Source organism: Cydia amplana, chromosome 1, assembly GCF_948474715.1.
Source record: "Cydia amplana chromosome 1, ilCydAmpl1.1, whole genome shotgun sequence".
Taxonomy (NCBI): Eukaryota; Metazoa; Arthropoda; class Insecta; order Lepidoptera; family Tortricidae; genus Cydia; species Cydia amplana.
Window position 1 is genome coordinate 15532916 of NC_086069.1, and position 16005 is coordinate 15548920.

At 35.6% G+C, this 16005-nt stretch overlaps 3 protein-coding genes across 3 annotated transcripts in view; 1 reads left to right on the forward strand and 2 right to left on the reverse strand.

Moving 5' to 3' along the window:
• LOC134648811 (protein dachsous) overlaps positions 1-3936 on the reverse strand; it is a 337964-nt gene extending 334028 nt beyond the window's left edge. The window contains exon 1 of the mRNA XM_063503378.1: positions 3771-3936. The gene's annotated coding sequence lies outside the window, so the exon portion shown is untranslated. The remainder of the gene's footprint in view (positions 1-3770) is intronic.
• Positions 3937-8792: 4856 nt separating this feature from the next.
• LOC134653420 (gem-associated protein 8-like) lies at positions 8793-9713 on the reverse strand. Its single transcript, XM_063508785.1, has one exon. It carries the CDS (start codon positions 9695-9697, stop codon positions 8822-8824), a length of 876 nt encoding a protein of 291 aa, XP_063364855.1. The 5' UTR covers positions 9698-9713; the 3' UTR covers positions 8793-8821.
• Positions 9714-12624: 2911 nt separating this feature from the next.
• On the forward strand, positions 12625-13988 carry LOC134653430 (zinc finger protein 254-like). Its single transcript, XM_063508796.1, has 2 exons — positions 12625-12819; positions 13004-13988. Exons 1-2 carry the CDS (start codon positions 12688-12690, stop codon positions 13973-13975), a joined length of 1104 nt encoding a protein of 367 aa, XP_063364866.1. The 5' UTR covers positions 12625-12687; the 3' UTR covers positions 13976-13988.
• Positions 13989-16005: the final 2017 nt, after the last annotated feature.

The following is a 16005-nucleotide window of genomic DNA, read 5'->3' on the forward strand; positions in this document are numbered from 1 at the left end:
CATTAGCACCAATAGCGCTTATTTTAGTTAGGTAAGTATTAGCCTATTTATAACCCCCGAAGCAAAAAAAGGGGAGAGGGACCTATGTTATATGTATGACGCCAATGTGTGTCTGTCTGTCTGTGGCATCGTAGCTCAATATTTGTTACAGCAACGTCAGCATACGTGTTAAGGTTTTATTCGAGGAGCTAATATAGGCACTTAGGCACACATTATACAGTATAGGACATCCGGCCGTCATTTTCAGTTATCCGCATCAATAAAAGCAGGTAGGCTACGTAAGGCTACCAATACAGCTTATAAGTACACACCACCGCTTTCAACGTTACTCTTTTAAAACATATCTATCTAGGTTAATAAAACCTAGGTATCCTCCTCTCTTATAAGTTTTATTACAGGTACCTTAGGTACCTACCTAGACACTCTCTTGTTTCCATTTGAATAAGAGAATAAAATTAAGCTTTCCAACTTAGTTGTCCTATGCCCAAGCTTATGGCTCCTCTACACGATGGGCCATTACGTATATGGGTCGTTCTCGCATTTCGTGCAAATCGGTGTTTTCGGAAATTTACCAAAAATGTGGTGGCGTTTTCAAATATCTGTTAATGCAAGGTTGTAACATAGGGCCTAAAGTATATGTCTCTCCAATGAACAATTCTAAAAAGATATGTATTTTCTTTATATGTACAATTAACACCCAATTTTTTCATTCATCTCTACATGTAACGCGTGAAGATATAACTTTGACCTACATTTTAACCTCAAGATACTACAAATAGAAAATTCGTTGTTTGTTCAATAAATGACTTATTTAGTTATGTTTTAAATCGTATAATATTAGAAGCTAGAAATAAATAATAAAAACTATACAGCCTTATAAGTGTATGGTTCAAGTAATTTCTTCATTACCGACGCGAGAAATAGATTAGCTATATTTTGCTATATAGCGAGGGTATATAGCGCCTACCGCCGATGCAACACATTGTTCGTCAGTCAGTTGGCCGCGTGATCTCGTAGCGGACGCCCGTGTGCCGCTGTTAGCGAAAATATATACGATCTCTCGGGTCGGGAAGGAGTGTGGTTCTCGTTAGTCTTCATCGCCATCGCGTGATTTATACAGTAAGTAGCAAGTGTACATTATTATAATTATACGTAATGAAGTGTTTTAGTGTCCCCTTTCAGATGGTTTATTCTGCAAAATTAAGGTCTGATGCCAACTGATGTAGGCGACAAAAACTTCCAAAACTTCATTCATATCGGTTTCATTCACTTCTTTTCCTTCTAATTTTACTGGGAAAGGTAATGAATGACTTAAGAAAGTAATGATAATATATTCGAGGCAGTGCATTTAATGGAAAGAGGCTTAGTTATTATAAATATTACGTTGTTATAAACATTTAAAACTGTATATGATAATAGGGGAGCCCAACCGGGGAGCCTTTGTAGTCTAAGATGGTCGACCTTCACCGATATGTCTGACGGATGAAACTTACATATTATGAAAGAAAATATATTCCTGAACATAAATAAATAGGGTTGCTTAAAGAAATATGGTCAAAACTATGTTTAATTATTTTTTGAAAAAAAAAAATTTTTTTCTTCAAATTTCACCGATCTGTCTGACAAACGAAATAAGTTCCAATGGAAAGTATACAACTTGTACAATATAAATCAACTAGGTTGCCTATCTTTTTCCGGTCACTATTATGTGGTTATAGGGTTGCTTGCGAAAATCCGGTCACAAATAAGGTTTGCCAGGCTTTTAAATAAAATAAGAAGGGAAGACTTTTAGCGATAACTCATAAACGGCTTAACTTATCAAGTTCGCTTTAATTTTGTTTGAATGAGTTTATTAAGCACTATTTTTATGATTTTTTTCCATATTTTTTGGATCGATTTTTCAAAAGTTAGAAGGAATAACCGTTTTTTATTCTTTCTAAATTATTATTTCCGAATTGATTGACTTTATCAAAAAATGTTGTTTGCAAACTCCTATTTATTTTTAAAGACCTATCCGACGACACCCCACACTATAGGGTTAAAACGATAAAAAAAAATTACATAGGTACAAAACGCGAATGATTTAAATATATTTTGTCTATGCTAATTTTTGAAAATTTGAAAACTATGTTTTATGTGATATGGTGCGCAGATGATCAAACCGACTTAACAAACACTTGGGGTTAACAATCTCGACTTATAATGATGATAAGTAAATGGTGAATGTACCATCTAGCTTGAACATTATAAGTTGAGATTGTCAACTCCAAGTGTATGTCAAGTCGGTTTGATCATCTCCGCAGTGCTTAAGACACATGTTTTTAATATTGTTGATTTTAATTGGTGTTAATTTTCTTGAAATACAGTTTTTTATATAAATAATAAATAAATAAATAAATAAATATTGGGGGACATCTTACACAGATCAACCTAGCCCCAAACTAAGCAAAGCTTGTACTATGGGTGCTAGGCGACGATATACATACGTATATAGATAAATACATATTTATATACATAGAATATGTTCGATTTCATAAGTTTGTTTCATTACCGTCCACTGATAAAATTACCATCTCGGCCGAATTCATTACCAGCGCGTAGTTCATTACCAGTAGCCTTATTAAATGAAAAGTAATAACGTTACAAAGGTGCCTTTAGCAGAAAAATGTTAATAAATGAATCCACAAATTGACGAAACTCAAAAGTTTACCATTTAAAACAAAAATTACAAATCGAGAGAATCTCACCGATTTGCACGAAATGAGAGAATGACCCATATACAGAGGGCGCTAAATGGGTTAAATTAAATACCAACATAATAGTTTTGACCTGCCTCGCTAAATAATTAGATAGTTCGACAGAATAGGTAGTATCCTTTGATTAAGCAGGTACATTTACCTATAAATATCAGTATCGGCAATAAAGCTGACTTATTTACGAGCTTTTCAGTTCAGATGACAAAAGCACAAGCAGGCTTTCCTTCGTTCTATTTGAAAATTACTTACCTAAGTAACTACCCAAGGAATTACTGCAGAGAAATTATAGAGAAACGAGTTGATGGTTTCTCATTTAACTACTTACACATGAGTTTCTCATGATTATAAAACCCTTTTAAAGCTTATCTTATACCTACTACAAACGTCTGTGTAGGCACCTCTACATAGTCTGCATATTTAAGGTAGGTACGTAGGTAGTAGGTAACTATTAGGTACCTGTTTTTCAAAACTTATCAGAATTGAAACGTAGCACCAGTTAGCACAGAAAGGCGTGCCTAATTAAATCAAATTAGGGGAAGCTAGGTTTCGTTCGTAGGAAAATAAGTATTTTCACCCAGAAAGTAGCACTTCGTGCTATCAATTATCATTATACCTAATTACATACCTATCTACCAGCTTAAGTATCTTTAATATTTCTCGGTGCCTGTGCTTATACTGACATGCATATTTTTGCCTCAGTAACAGCAAAAATCATAGGTTTAGTAAATTAATATTTTGTATAGGGTATAGCACTAACAACAGTAACTTAACTAGTTTATCAACAGAGATGACTATTGAAAATATTGAAATAACCGATCCAGTTCAACTGTAAAGGTTGCGGTTGTGGGTTTGATTCCCGCGACTTTTACCATTTCTCGGCAATTAATATCTTTAGACTAGATACATGCATTCATCTAATGAACACTCACATTTCACTAGCCACTGTTATTATTTACGTACATAACGCTAACAGAAAGCTCTGATAATAATTTTCTAAATGAAACTCAAACCAACCTCCAAAGTTTAACACAACATCAAAGGAATATCAATTCACAAAACACAGTATCAAATCAAAATCTGCACTAGAACCACTGCAATCCGGACACTGGTTATCACTTAAAATCACTGAAAAAACTGTCAATCACCGTCGCGCGTGCGCTGTGCTATCACTTGCGCCCGAGTCTCGGAAGGCACTGCCACTGGACGCAGAGGAAAGGGGGAACGCAGTGGGGAGGGGGGGACTCGCCCCCCTGAGAACAGGTTGCCTCGCATACCGTTTGAGCGCCAATTTTGTAGCTCTCGGATAAGGATGGAGCTTAGAAGGCTTGGATGAGGTTGTGCTTTTAAGCTCAAGTTATAGTTCGGCCTCTGCGATGGAAATCTTGCGTAATTGGACTAATTGGGATGTTCAATATGTTAGGTTTAGGTAGTAAGATTGTCATAGTACATGTATTATGAATCGGTACCTATTATGATTTTTTATGATACAAGTAGGCTCCCCTGTCCTTCGCTACTCGTCACGGCCCTGTGCATGCTCCCGCCACTCGCCACAGATGGAGTCCAGGTCGTTTCGCCATCTCATTTTTGGTCTGCCTCTGCCTCGGGTGATCTGTGGTGCCCATTCGGTCGCTATTTTGGCCCATCTGTCCGGGTGCATCCGACAGATATATCCCGCCCAATCCCACTTGTCCATAGTACATGTATTATGAATATTATGATTTTATGATAAAATTTTATGGTACAAGTGTATTGGGTCCCATACATTCCACGACTCTTTATCTTTCCGCAAAATTGGAGATTTGTCCGTCTCATAGATTTGGGAAGAAAAAAATAAAATTGTTTTGGGGTTTATCGGGTATTGTGGACCCCCAGGGGGTCGGAGGGAGTTGAAATGTTGTGCAGAGTATTATCCTCTTAAAAGGCATCGTTTGGTTATAGTTTCGAACCAAAAGCTCTGGGGGCAATTTTTCAACAGTTATCCTGCTATATACACCCTTTAGTTGGCAATCTTATATGTAATGTATGTATGTATGTATGTATATACATACTTTATTGCACATGGAAATAAAAACACGAGAAACATAGTTACAGAGTAAATTAAATACAACAAAGGCGAACTTATCCCTGTATGGGATCTCTTCCAGTTAACCTTTGAGGAAACGAATAAAACAAAACAGAAGTAACGATGAATGACACACAAAAACAATAGTGTACAATCACTAAAATTAATGAAATGCAAGTTTTGAATACACATTGCTACAAATAATATATATAAACATAAATAGAAATACTTAAATAAATAAAAATAAAGCGTACATATATAAATATAACCTAAATAAAATAAATAAATAAATAAATACTCAATATATATATAATAAATAAATAGATATGAGCTCGAACCAGAAAAGTAAAGGAAACTAAAGAAGTACTAATCGAGGAAAACCGAATTACTTATGTATCGGAAAGCCACAATTTTTTAAGCCTCTCCTTGTGTAATTCTATTAAATTCGCCATATTTTAACACAGCCGTTATTTTTTTAAATATATTTTCTGAAGTGAGGACAAAATGCTCTAATATCTCAGCATTAATAGCAGCCACTTTCATACTTCTTTCATATGTTTCTGATATGTTCTGAAGTAAAAAGCAGTAATTGACAAAAACAGGGAAACAGATTCAGATCATTAATTTTAATGTAAATTTTTGCACAACTGTTTTTAACATAAGTACATAATAATATCATGTATTAGGTGGTATTAATATGTAGGTACTTAGGTTACGTATTAACACTGATTTAAACTTTCACGGTTCTTACACATTATTAAATTGTAAAACTGGATTAAGTCCCGTCGTTGTGGCCCTCCTGCGCCCGGTAGGTATGCTATTGGAATAACACTACCCCGTGCATAATAAATTGCCATACTACCTAAGATTTAAATATGTACTATCAAGTTGAAACTGATTTTAGAATGTCACTTTCTGTTGTTATGTGTATATAGTGGGGTAGAGTTTTTTAGGGTTCCAGAGGTCACAATTGAAACTTTATTAAGCACTAAGCTTGGGCTGCCCGTCAGCCCATCCGTCTGTCTGTTTGTCCGTGGGCTCCATTTCAAGAACCACGAAAGTTCCGACGGGGAACCTAGAGCGCCAAGGATTTCTTACCGGTGCTGCCAATTTCCTGTCAGGCTTCAGGGACAAAACATTCAAAGACGCAGAGAGCTGCCGAATGTTCGCTGGAGGGATCTTTGTACAAGGTAGCTTGCCGCGGAGATGCAGGAATTGGCGCTGTCCTGTATAAAACCGCGGCCTCGGACCCGTCTAATCTAAGCAGAGCGCCTATGATGAGCCGGGGAGTTGCCACCGGCACCGGCTAGCAATAGCAACTCCCGGCCCGTCCGAGAGGACAACCACCTCTATAAAAAATGTGTACATACCAAATTTCAATTCAATCGGTCCAGTACTTTCAGAGCAAATTGGCTGTGACAGACAGAGACTGTGAGAGTGATCCTGTAAGTTCGGTTTTTCCTTTTGGGATACTTACGGAACCCTAAAAACTTATGCTTTGTTGTTACTTTAGGGTTCCGTACCCGAAGGGTAAAAACGGGACCCTATTAACACTCCTCTGTCCGTCTGTCTGTCTGTCACCAGGCTGTATCTCATGAACCGTAATAGCTAGACAGTTGAAATTTTCAGAAGACGTATTTCTGTTGCCGCTATAACTCAACAAATACTAAAAACAGAATAAAATAAATATTTAAGTGGGGCTCCCATATAACAAACGTGTTTTTTTTTGCCGTTTTTTTGCGTAATGGTACGGATCCCTCCGTGCGCGAGTCCGACTCGCACTTGGCCGGTTTTTTATCTGTCGTCCAGCGGTTTCTATGTCAGCACCCGTAATTTTTAATACTCGTAGGTATTGATGAAGGTATAGATATTGGTGCCATTAGCTTGATTAGCTACTTGCCGGAAGGTTCTATTGCCTCATCTTTCCCTTCCTAGCTCCGCGGTCGGATAGGTTTTATAGGATTGGAGTTGTCATCGACAAGAGCGGTAGCGTGTTTGTTTACTCGCATTGTGCGAGCACCGGGAACGCTGGGATAGGTATCAATAGAGAAGTAAACACGAACGATTGGTACTTATAACCGCACACGTGGCTAGACGATTCCCACTTTGTCCCCCTTTATCTCACGTAGTTATCGCTTTCCCGGTTGTGTCCTGGCTAGGGTTTGCAATCCGAATCCGAAATGTATGAAATTATTCGGATCTGGATCCGCGGATCTTCCCGTACATTTCCGATCCGTCGTGCCAACCCTAGTACTAGCGGATAGCCACTGGTTCTTATGAAAGCGGTTGCCGTTTCACCTTCTAACCCTCAGGAAAAACTAAACTTTTTAGGGATTAGTCAGATTTCCTCACCATGTTTTCCTTCACGGAAGAGCAACTGGTACCTATAGGTACCTATTAAATCTCAAACGGTGTTTCGTACATAAACTCCTCATTGGTATGGTCAGAGCAGAAGCAATTAAGCGGGTGGAGTGTTCTATTAACAATAAAATTATTTTAATGTTAATTTTGATTGGGGAAACAACGAGTATAGGCCGGTAGAGCTAGCAAAATGCCACAGGCTCCCTGGACCAAGAGGAGCCCTTTTAATAGTTTAAAGGTCACTTTTTATAGTTTTTCGTAAATAACTTGTACCTATTGTCATTTGTCAGTAGTTATACTTACTTCCCTCTTAACATATACTCCGCTATGCTACGGTCGTAGCCAATCATATGATGGGTTTCAATGTATGTTATGTATGTAGTGAAAATACTTCAAAGGCCACGACAATGTGTTGTGATTTGCACACAAACAAAATTGATCAATCATAATAAAAAAATATGAAAACCAAAATTGAATTGAATTATTTAGTGAGAACTGAAGTTGTTATGACAATTATCAGCACATCAGATTACGGTTTTTTTTTTAATAAAAACACAATTTTAATTAGAATAATACAATTTCAGTTTATTATTTCAAATAATATTTCCATTAGTAATACTCATTATGTTAAACCTAATAGACTGGCCACAAAAGATGTTTTCACCACACCAGCTGGTAAAAACTGTATTGATACTTCAAAAACTGATGAGAAAGTTGCATTTTATCCACAAGAGTGGCTAAGTACCTAATTTGATGCAAATCTTGAGTTTTTTTTTCACATTTAGGCCAATGGAATTGACTTTTAACTTTTAAGTGATGATTTTGAATGATAAATTTTTGATAGAATTCATTTGGATTTGATTTAAAATGTTTTAGGTACTAATTAAAATAGTTAAACGCTAAACAATAACATGTGAAAAATTTTGTTTCATTTTGTGGCAAAAATTTTTTAGCCCTTGTGCCTTGAAACCCTTGCAGTGCTCAAGATGCCATTTTCGAATTAGAATTTTTTTCAATTTTGGAATTTTCTCTTGCTTCGGTATCAATTATTAGCATGACAACAACAACAACAACTTCGTCACAGAATAAATAATAGTACAGAAGACTCACTCTCTAACAAAACGCGTCTGTTACGATCAGCACAGATATGGCCGCTAGGTGGCGACAGCGCCACGCGCGGCTTATGGCTTTCCCAAAATTGGGGCGGAACGGATGTACTTTTAGCTACCTGTAGCAAAGCGACGAAATCGCGGTGTGAGCCACGCCTGACTTCGTCAAGTATTTCAATTTCTTATTTATCTCTGATAGATTTGGCTCTAAATTTACATTAACACATTCACTACCAAGAACATGCTAGGTATGTTCATTTTTTATTGGAAATGGAGCCCTTGGCACTGAAAGTGTTAAAAAGAACAGATACAATTATGTTATGAATCAATGATCTGGTCCCTGGACCAGGGATCGGATACTGGTATTTTTTGTATGGGAACGGAAACGGTATTTTTTCGTTCTTTGCTAATTACTTCATTTCTAATTGGGCAATCTAATAATACAAAGTTGTTACCTAAAAACACAACTGAGTCCTACGGCGGTGTCTGGATGGATCTAATAAAAGTAATAAATCCAACAAGTAACCATTAACTTAAAAGTTTTGATTAGATAATGAATAATGTGAATTAAAATTAAATGGTATCACGGGCCAGAATGCAGGTGTATTTTTGTCAATATCTGCCATATAATCACATTTCATTGACATCTCTAATGCTGCAGTTTTCTGCCATCTTTCTCCATAAAGATCTTGGGCTGATAAACCGTAGTGCCGTCGCGCTCTCAGCTGAGCCTCTCTTTCTTCCAACTCTGCTTGTTCTTGTTCTGTCTTTTGTTGTTCGCGCTCTAACCTCAGTTCTTCTTTGTGTTTGGCATTTATCATCAAAAACTGTATGAATTCTTCACTTACTTCTAAATCCTGATTATCATCTGAACTGTCTTCTTCCTCCTCACTTTCTGATTGCATGTCCACTAACATAGTTTGAGAGTTAGTACTTCCTGCATCTTGCCATTCTCCCAGTTTACCTTCTCTTATTGGACTATGCCTTTCATTCACGTTAATCTCTTCTTCATCTTCATGATTTTCTTTGTCTACAACAGATCCTGAAATTTTACATGTAGTAGACGAGTTTTCACCACGATTTACATACTGATTTTTGCGAATTATGTCATGTAGAACACTATTTTCATATTCTAAAGACTTTGCTTTCGCTTTCCAGTAAGCCATTTGGTGTTTCAATTGCCAAGTAGCTGCAAAAGTAAAATGCTCTGCCCAAGACGACATGGTAAACATTAGTTTAGACAATTTAAATGCACTATTGTTCACAGATTTGTACTTGAAAATCTTTTTCTTCGAGGCAGACTGTTTGTTTTTATTCTTATTTTTGTTTCTACGCTTCCGTTTCTTGCTTTGTTTTGAGGGTATGGAATTAATAATATTTTGAGAATTGCTATCGGGTACAGAAGACATTTTCTTAATTTTATTAACTAGAATATCTTATCTAGTCTGTAGCACACCCATCCGGCCTATCCTCGACTCACATCAAATCATAAAAATAAATTGTACCAACATAATAAAAACCTCCCAAATTAGAAGCTATAACACACTACCGCACCACACCGCGACCTTGGAATCCTTGGATCTCGTATACTCGACTTCCACACTATCGCACCGAATCGTCAAAACGGTGTGATTAGGGCTTGCAGTCCGTATATCCGGATATCGGTTTTATCCGCATATCCGTCAAATTTACTATCCGGATTTCGAGTAAGTTGATGTCCGGATAAAACGAATAATTCGAATACTACAATTTTTAAGATAACTACTTAAAAAAACGTTGAAAGTTATAATGTACGTTGTCGGTTGATTTTATTTATTTGGATACATTTTTACGTTATAAAAATTGTTTATTTAAATTATTACTCCTTGATTGCCGATTACACCCGTATTTTTTAATATTTGAGAATAATCTTATGCAGATCGAGATCGTGACTTATTAAGTGTCATTCAATAGATCATGCTAAATATGTAAACAAAAGTTACTAGTAAATTGACAATATTGACATTCAGTGTCAATTTTAGTATGGCGGTTTGTTTCTTACATAGTTAGCAAGTTCTATTGAATTACACTTTAGCTTAGCTCCGTAAAAGTAACATTGAGTGTACATGTACCGTGTTCCTGTCAAACTGATGCGCTGTCATTATTGTTAGCGTCCGAGTACATGATTAACAAAGTGCGAACAAAACTAAAATGAGTCCAACGGAGGAGAACTTCGGTTGATATTGAACTGCCAAACGAAATGCAGTAGGATTTAGCATATATGATGAAGGTTTAAGCATTTTGTATTTGAATAAATCTGTAGTGAAAACCTTGTCTTTAAATGCAATGTAAAATCTCAACAAGAAGAGACTCTGCTAACAGGTAGAAGATATTCGATTCTCTAAATATTATCAAAACCACTATCAAGAAAAGAATTTCGCAGCGCAGACTGCCAATATTAAATGGAGGGTTGAAGTGTCGCCATAGTCTAGTAAATAATTGCAAATATAGTTTGTGCCAGCCGTTCGAAAAACCATATCGAATCAAGCAATTAAAGGTTGTGTAAGAAATCTTTGCCGAAAAATGATTTTAGTTTTTGGTGAGTATAATTTCATTTTGCCATTATCACGTCACGTGGCAACTGGCAACTCCAGACAATAATAATTCGTTCTACGTTAACTAACCTAACCTCACGGTTACACCAGCTGTATGTTTGTACTTGCACATTAAACTTAAAAGCATCGGCGAAAAGGTAGAACGCCAAAAAATAGCTTAATACTTGCTGTTACGCAGCCTAGTATACGTAAAATTGTATTATATTATACTTTTTATTAATATTTATTAAATACAAAGTAAGTATTCGAATTATCCGTTTTATCCGGATATCCGGATAGTAAAATAATAAATATTCGAAATATCCGGATACGAAAAAGTGGCGGATATTGCAAGCCCTAGGTGCTTTGAGTATATAGCCTAAGGAGATGTGATAACGTAAATTCTTCGAACAAATTTTTTCACCACTTTTAGCGGGGGGCAAGGTAAACACCTACAGCACACCACCAAAAGATAAGTAACTCAACAGACACAGATTTTGCTGTTGCGACAAACGCACACTACAATAAAATTCAACACATCAAAAATTACACGCACACAGACAGAGTTTTCACATAACTATGCAGCATACATACGCACATAATAGTGATGGGTCACATCTGAAGAATGAGTCAAATCAGTTTGATGAATGAACTGAATTGTCTTATACTATTTATTATAAAATTGTAAAAGTGAAAATTCTGTACATTGAAGATATTAGGTAGCCAATAAAATGATTGTTTGTATGTATGGTTGTCTGTATTTATGTGTCTTTGTGTCTTAGCCCGCACGCACAGCTAAACTGTGGAATGAACTGTCGCCCGCGGGTTTTCCGGGTTTATAGAAAACTAGCTTTTGCCCGCGGCTTCGCACGCGCAGGAGTTTTTTTTTAATTTTGGACCCCCATTTCACCCCTTTAGGGGATGAATTTTGAAAAATCCTTTCTTAGTGGACCCCTAGACCTTATAAGGAACCTACTTGCCAAATTTGGACTTTCTAGTCCCAGCGGTTTGGGCTGGGCGTTGATTTAAGTCAGTCAGTCAGGTCTTTCACGTTTATATATATAGATTTGAATTTCGCGCCTTTTTTTTACTGACATTATTTGCTTGATCAGCTATATTAAACAAACTGCAGTTATTGAATGAATGAATGATTCATTCAATCATTCAAATGTTGAGTCGCTTTTTTGACTTTGTCACAACCCTTAAGACCGATTCGTCCCCGTACCACTGTATTCATGTTTACATTTTTCTGTCGTTTATGTATCGCAACGGTTTTTTCTTTAAATGGAGATTGTACTTCAATATACATTTAATAATTAGTATAAATACTTATTTATGATAGGAAACGCAATCTTGTTGCGAATTTGAGCTATCAGATCACCTTTTACACGATAATACTGAACAAGTCACCATTTTTTAGGAGAAACGTCTCGCGACACGGAACGATGCAAAATGGCGGTGAAGCGACTTCAAGTAGTTTTATATAACGTGTTTGAACAGTTGACCAATGTACTTTGCCGGAGGGGGTCGCCCGTGTATCACATCTCCTTAGGCTATATACTCAAAGCCTAGGTGTGATCCTATTCTACCAACAGACTGCCGCACACGTACACCAGTGTTGCCAAGTGTTCCATATTTCCGTGTTTGTTTCCGTATGTGTATATCTTATCTATGTGTATGTACTGTATAACATCTGTATAATTGTATATGGTATGGTATAAACATTGAAGTATGAATAGTATGATTAAAGTTCGGATATAATAATAAGTAAATACAATTAAATATCTAAATTAAGCAATATTAGAAGATAATAAGCGTCTGAAGAAATGAGTTATAAAGACAACTGTCGTACCTGTTTAGCCAGCGGCAAGGAAATGCGGTATATCCATACAACAATTACCATTGGTGGTGAAGACGTAAGGATGTCTGATATTTTAGCGAATTTTTACAACTACAAGGTATGAAATAAACTTTTCATCTTTAAAAACTTGATATTATTGTACTTGAGCAATGTAGTGGCGTTGTATCTCGAATACATTGACGTATAAGATATCTATGTTAATGCTCGAATATAATTCTTTATAAAGTCTAATAATAATATAAACATAAATCGGTTTTCTCTTATAAAATGTATGTTTGTAGGTGTCTACCGATGAAGAATATCCAGAAAATATCTGCATGAACTGTATTTATCATCTTACCATGACATATTCCTTTAAAAACCTAATAGAATCGAGTGCTAAAACATTATCAGAAAATTCAAACATTGTTGAGATTGATGACATTGACTACAGTTACGGATCTGAAGAAGAAGGAAAAACTTATCAAATGAGAAGATATGAAAGACGAAGACATCAAGCTATAGAAAACACAGAAAGTGAAATTAAACTAATGTTTTGTGTTGAATGTAAAGCAGAATTTCATTCTACAAAAGAATTAAGTGCACACTGTACTAATAATCATCCTCTTAAATCCTCTACGGGCCGTGATTGTGATTATTGCCATGAGAAATTTGAAGATTTTCGTTCCCTTGTTTTACATCGAAAACTTCATTTAAAACCATATCTTTGTGAAAACTGCTGGGAAGGGTTTTACTCTGAAAATGAATTAAACGCCCATTCTTGTCAACCCATTGGACATCATAAAGAAAAAAACAGTTCCGACAGAATGCTACGGCAGTGTGATCAGTGTGGAAAATCATATCCACCTGGATATATCAAAATCCATATGTTGACACACAGCAATGATCGTCCATACAGTTGTAAATTCTGTCCAAAGAAATTCAAAGTACCCGGAGGCCTGCATTCACATGTTTTATGGAATCATAAGAGAACTAGAAATCACAAATGTGAAGTGTGCAATGCAACTTTCATTTCTTCTAGTTCACGTAGTTCCCATATACGTAAAAATCACCTAAAAGAAAAAAAATATGGATGTGAAAGTTGTGGAAAGAGATTTTTTTCTAAATCTGAGTTACAAAGGCATTCTCTAACCCATACAGGAGTCAAGAACTTTCATTGCCATCTGTGTGACAAGTCATACCAAACACGCTATGGGTTGAATGTACATTTGAAGTCTCACTCTCAAATGTCTATGAATGTGTTAAATTTGTAAATTGTGATAAAGATGCTATAGTTTGTCAAAGGACTGTCTCATTTCAAACATAGAGAGAATCATACTATCTTTCTCTTACACTAGTACTTGCACCCAAAAGAAAAGTATTTGTATAGTTTTCCTGGTTCTTACTGACTGACAAGTTGGTTTGACCAACTATATTAAGGTTTACTAAGATAAAAGTACAAAGACAGTGAATATTAAATGATCACTCATTTACTCGATCCTTTATTTATGTAATATCATCCAGAGATCTTATTTATCTAACCCCAATAATAATAAAAAAATGGTGCTAGACAAAAATAAGCTGCATAAAGTGGTGCAAAATATTGTTTATAGGTAGCTGCAAATATGACTGCCTTAACATGGGGACAGCAATCCTTTTTACAAATGTTTTAAGTGATGTACCTACCTATGTGTAAGTACATAACATTTTCTAGTGTTAATAATAATAACCCAGTCTCCTTGTCCACCTAAAGTTCAACATAGACCATTCACTTTTTCTGAAATAGTCCCAATGCCTGCTGCAATCCGTTTATGTGAACGGGTTCCAGCAGGCATTCTACATGAAATTTAAGCTCTCCAAGGGGCCTCTACGTGTTGGATCTATTATATATCCCCCTCATATCCCCAGATCCCCACGTAAGCCTATCAAAAGACCAGGATGTATAGGCACGTAAAATCCAAGGAGATACAAATAATAATTATAAATACTACAAGTGATCTAGCTCAGTTCATGTTATTTTATTTTACAGTAGGTACATATGGTGCTACTTTACCGCACTAGTGCGCTAAAGCACATTGCATAACTATTTTGAAAATTTAGCCATATGTACTGTAAAACGTACGATACATGTGCGAATAGGTAAATTTTTCGCACTTGTATCGTAATGTAATGTACTATTAAAGCTCCAAAGAATAAATAAAACATTGTAAGGTACCAAAAAGCTTATATTTTCCAATAAATTAACATTTAAAAAAAGGAATTCTTTTTTATCTGTAAATTAATGTAGGTATTAAAACTTACTACTGTTTAAAATAAACTTTTTGTACAGAAATTACAATAACTAAAATAACATTTTACAAAAACAATTTTGATATTATAAGTAAACAGAATGCTTAGACACGAAATTGACATTCATGCACATACAATTAAATAGGGAATGTGCGTCAATTGTACGGGGCACATTTGAGCCCTCTATTTAATGGCGTGAAGTATAATGTTAAGCTTAACCATTAATTGATAAATTCTCCTGTTTCCGTAGTGAACGCGACACCTGTATAGTCGTGTCACTACTTGGAATAGCTAACACTGACACAAACCAAAATATTTTATAAAAAAAATAATTAAATTTAATAGGTAACATAACTTCTAATTTAAAAGGTAGTATATTGATGATATCTGATGCCTTGGGATTTACAAAGGTAAGTATATATAAATAGACTCATACAATATTCCCGTAAATAAGAGTATCTTTTGATTCTTGTGCTAATGTCAGTTGAAATTAAGTAAGTAAGTAACACAAGAACACTACAAGCGTGGAAAATACTCAAGTGCACAGAATACCTACCCAATCTATATTTTATTATTTTGCAAATGGGCAAGATAAAATCGAATCACGAAACTTAACTGCTAACACTAAAATAGATATTATAAGTATTATAACAAACATATATGTATGAAACCAACTTTGCATAAATTGAAATGACATATAATAATTGTTACCTTAAAAACACCATTTTTACTTTAAATAACTGTTATTTAATTTAAATGTGTCTATATACTGAAAACAACTTAAATTGTGTCTTATTTAATTATCAATGTATGTAGTCTATGGCGCAAACATATTAATTTTAATCTGGAATATAGTGCACGTATTTTAAGCACCTGGTGTTTAAATAAATCAAATTGTAGTCAAATTATTCAGTATCCTATAGTTTAGGCCAGCGGTCGGTAACCTGCAGCCCGTGATCCTGTCACTTGCGGCCCCCGAGCCTCCCTGGCTATTTTGTATGTAATATTGACAAAC

Excerpts from the sequence above, each read along its gene's own strand:
- LOC134653430 (XM_063508796.1), top strand. The coding sequence starts at position 12,688 with ATGAGTTATAAAGACAACTGTCGTACCTGTTTAGCCAGCGGCAAGGAA. Across the intron at positions 12,820-13,003 it reads CGAATTTTTACAACTACAAG|GTGTCTACCGATGAAGAATA; the intron begins GTATGAAATAAA and ends GTATGTTTGTAG.
- LOC134653420 (XM_063508785.1), bottom strand. The coding sequence starts at position 9,697 with ATGTCTTCTGTACCCGATAGCAATTCTCAAAATATTATTAATTCCATA.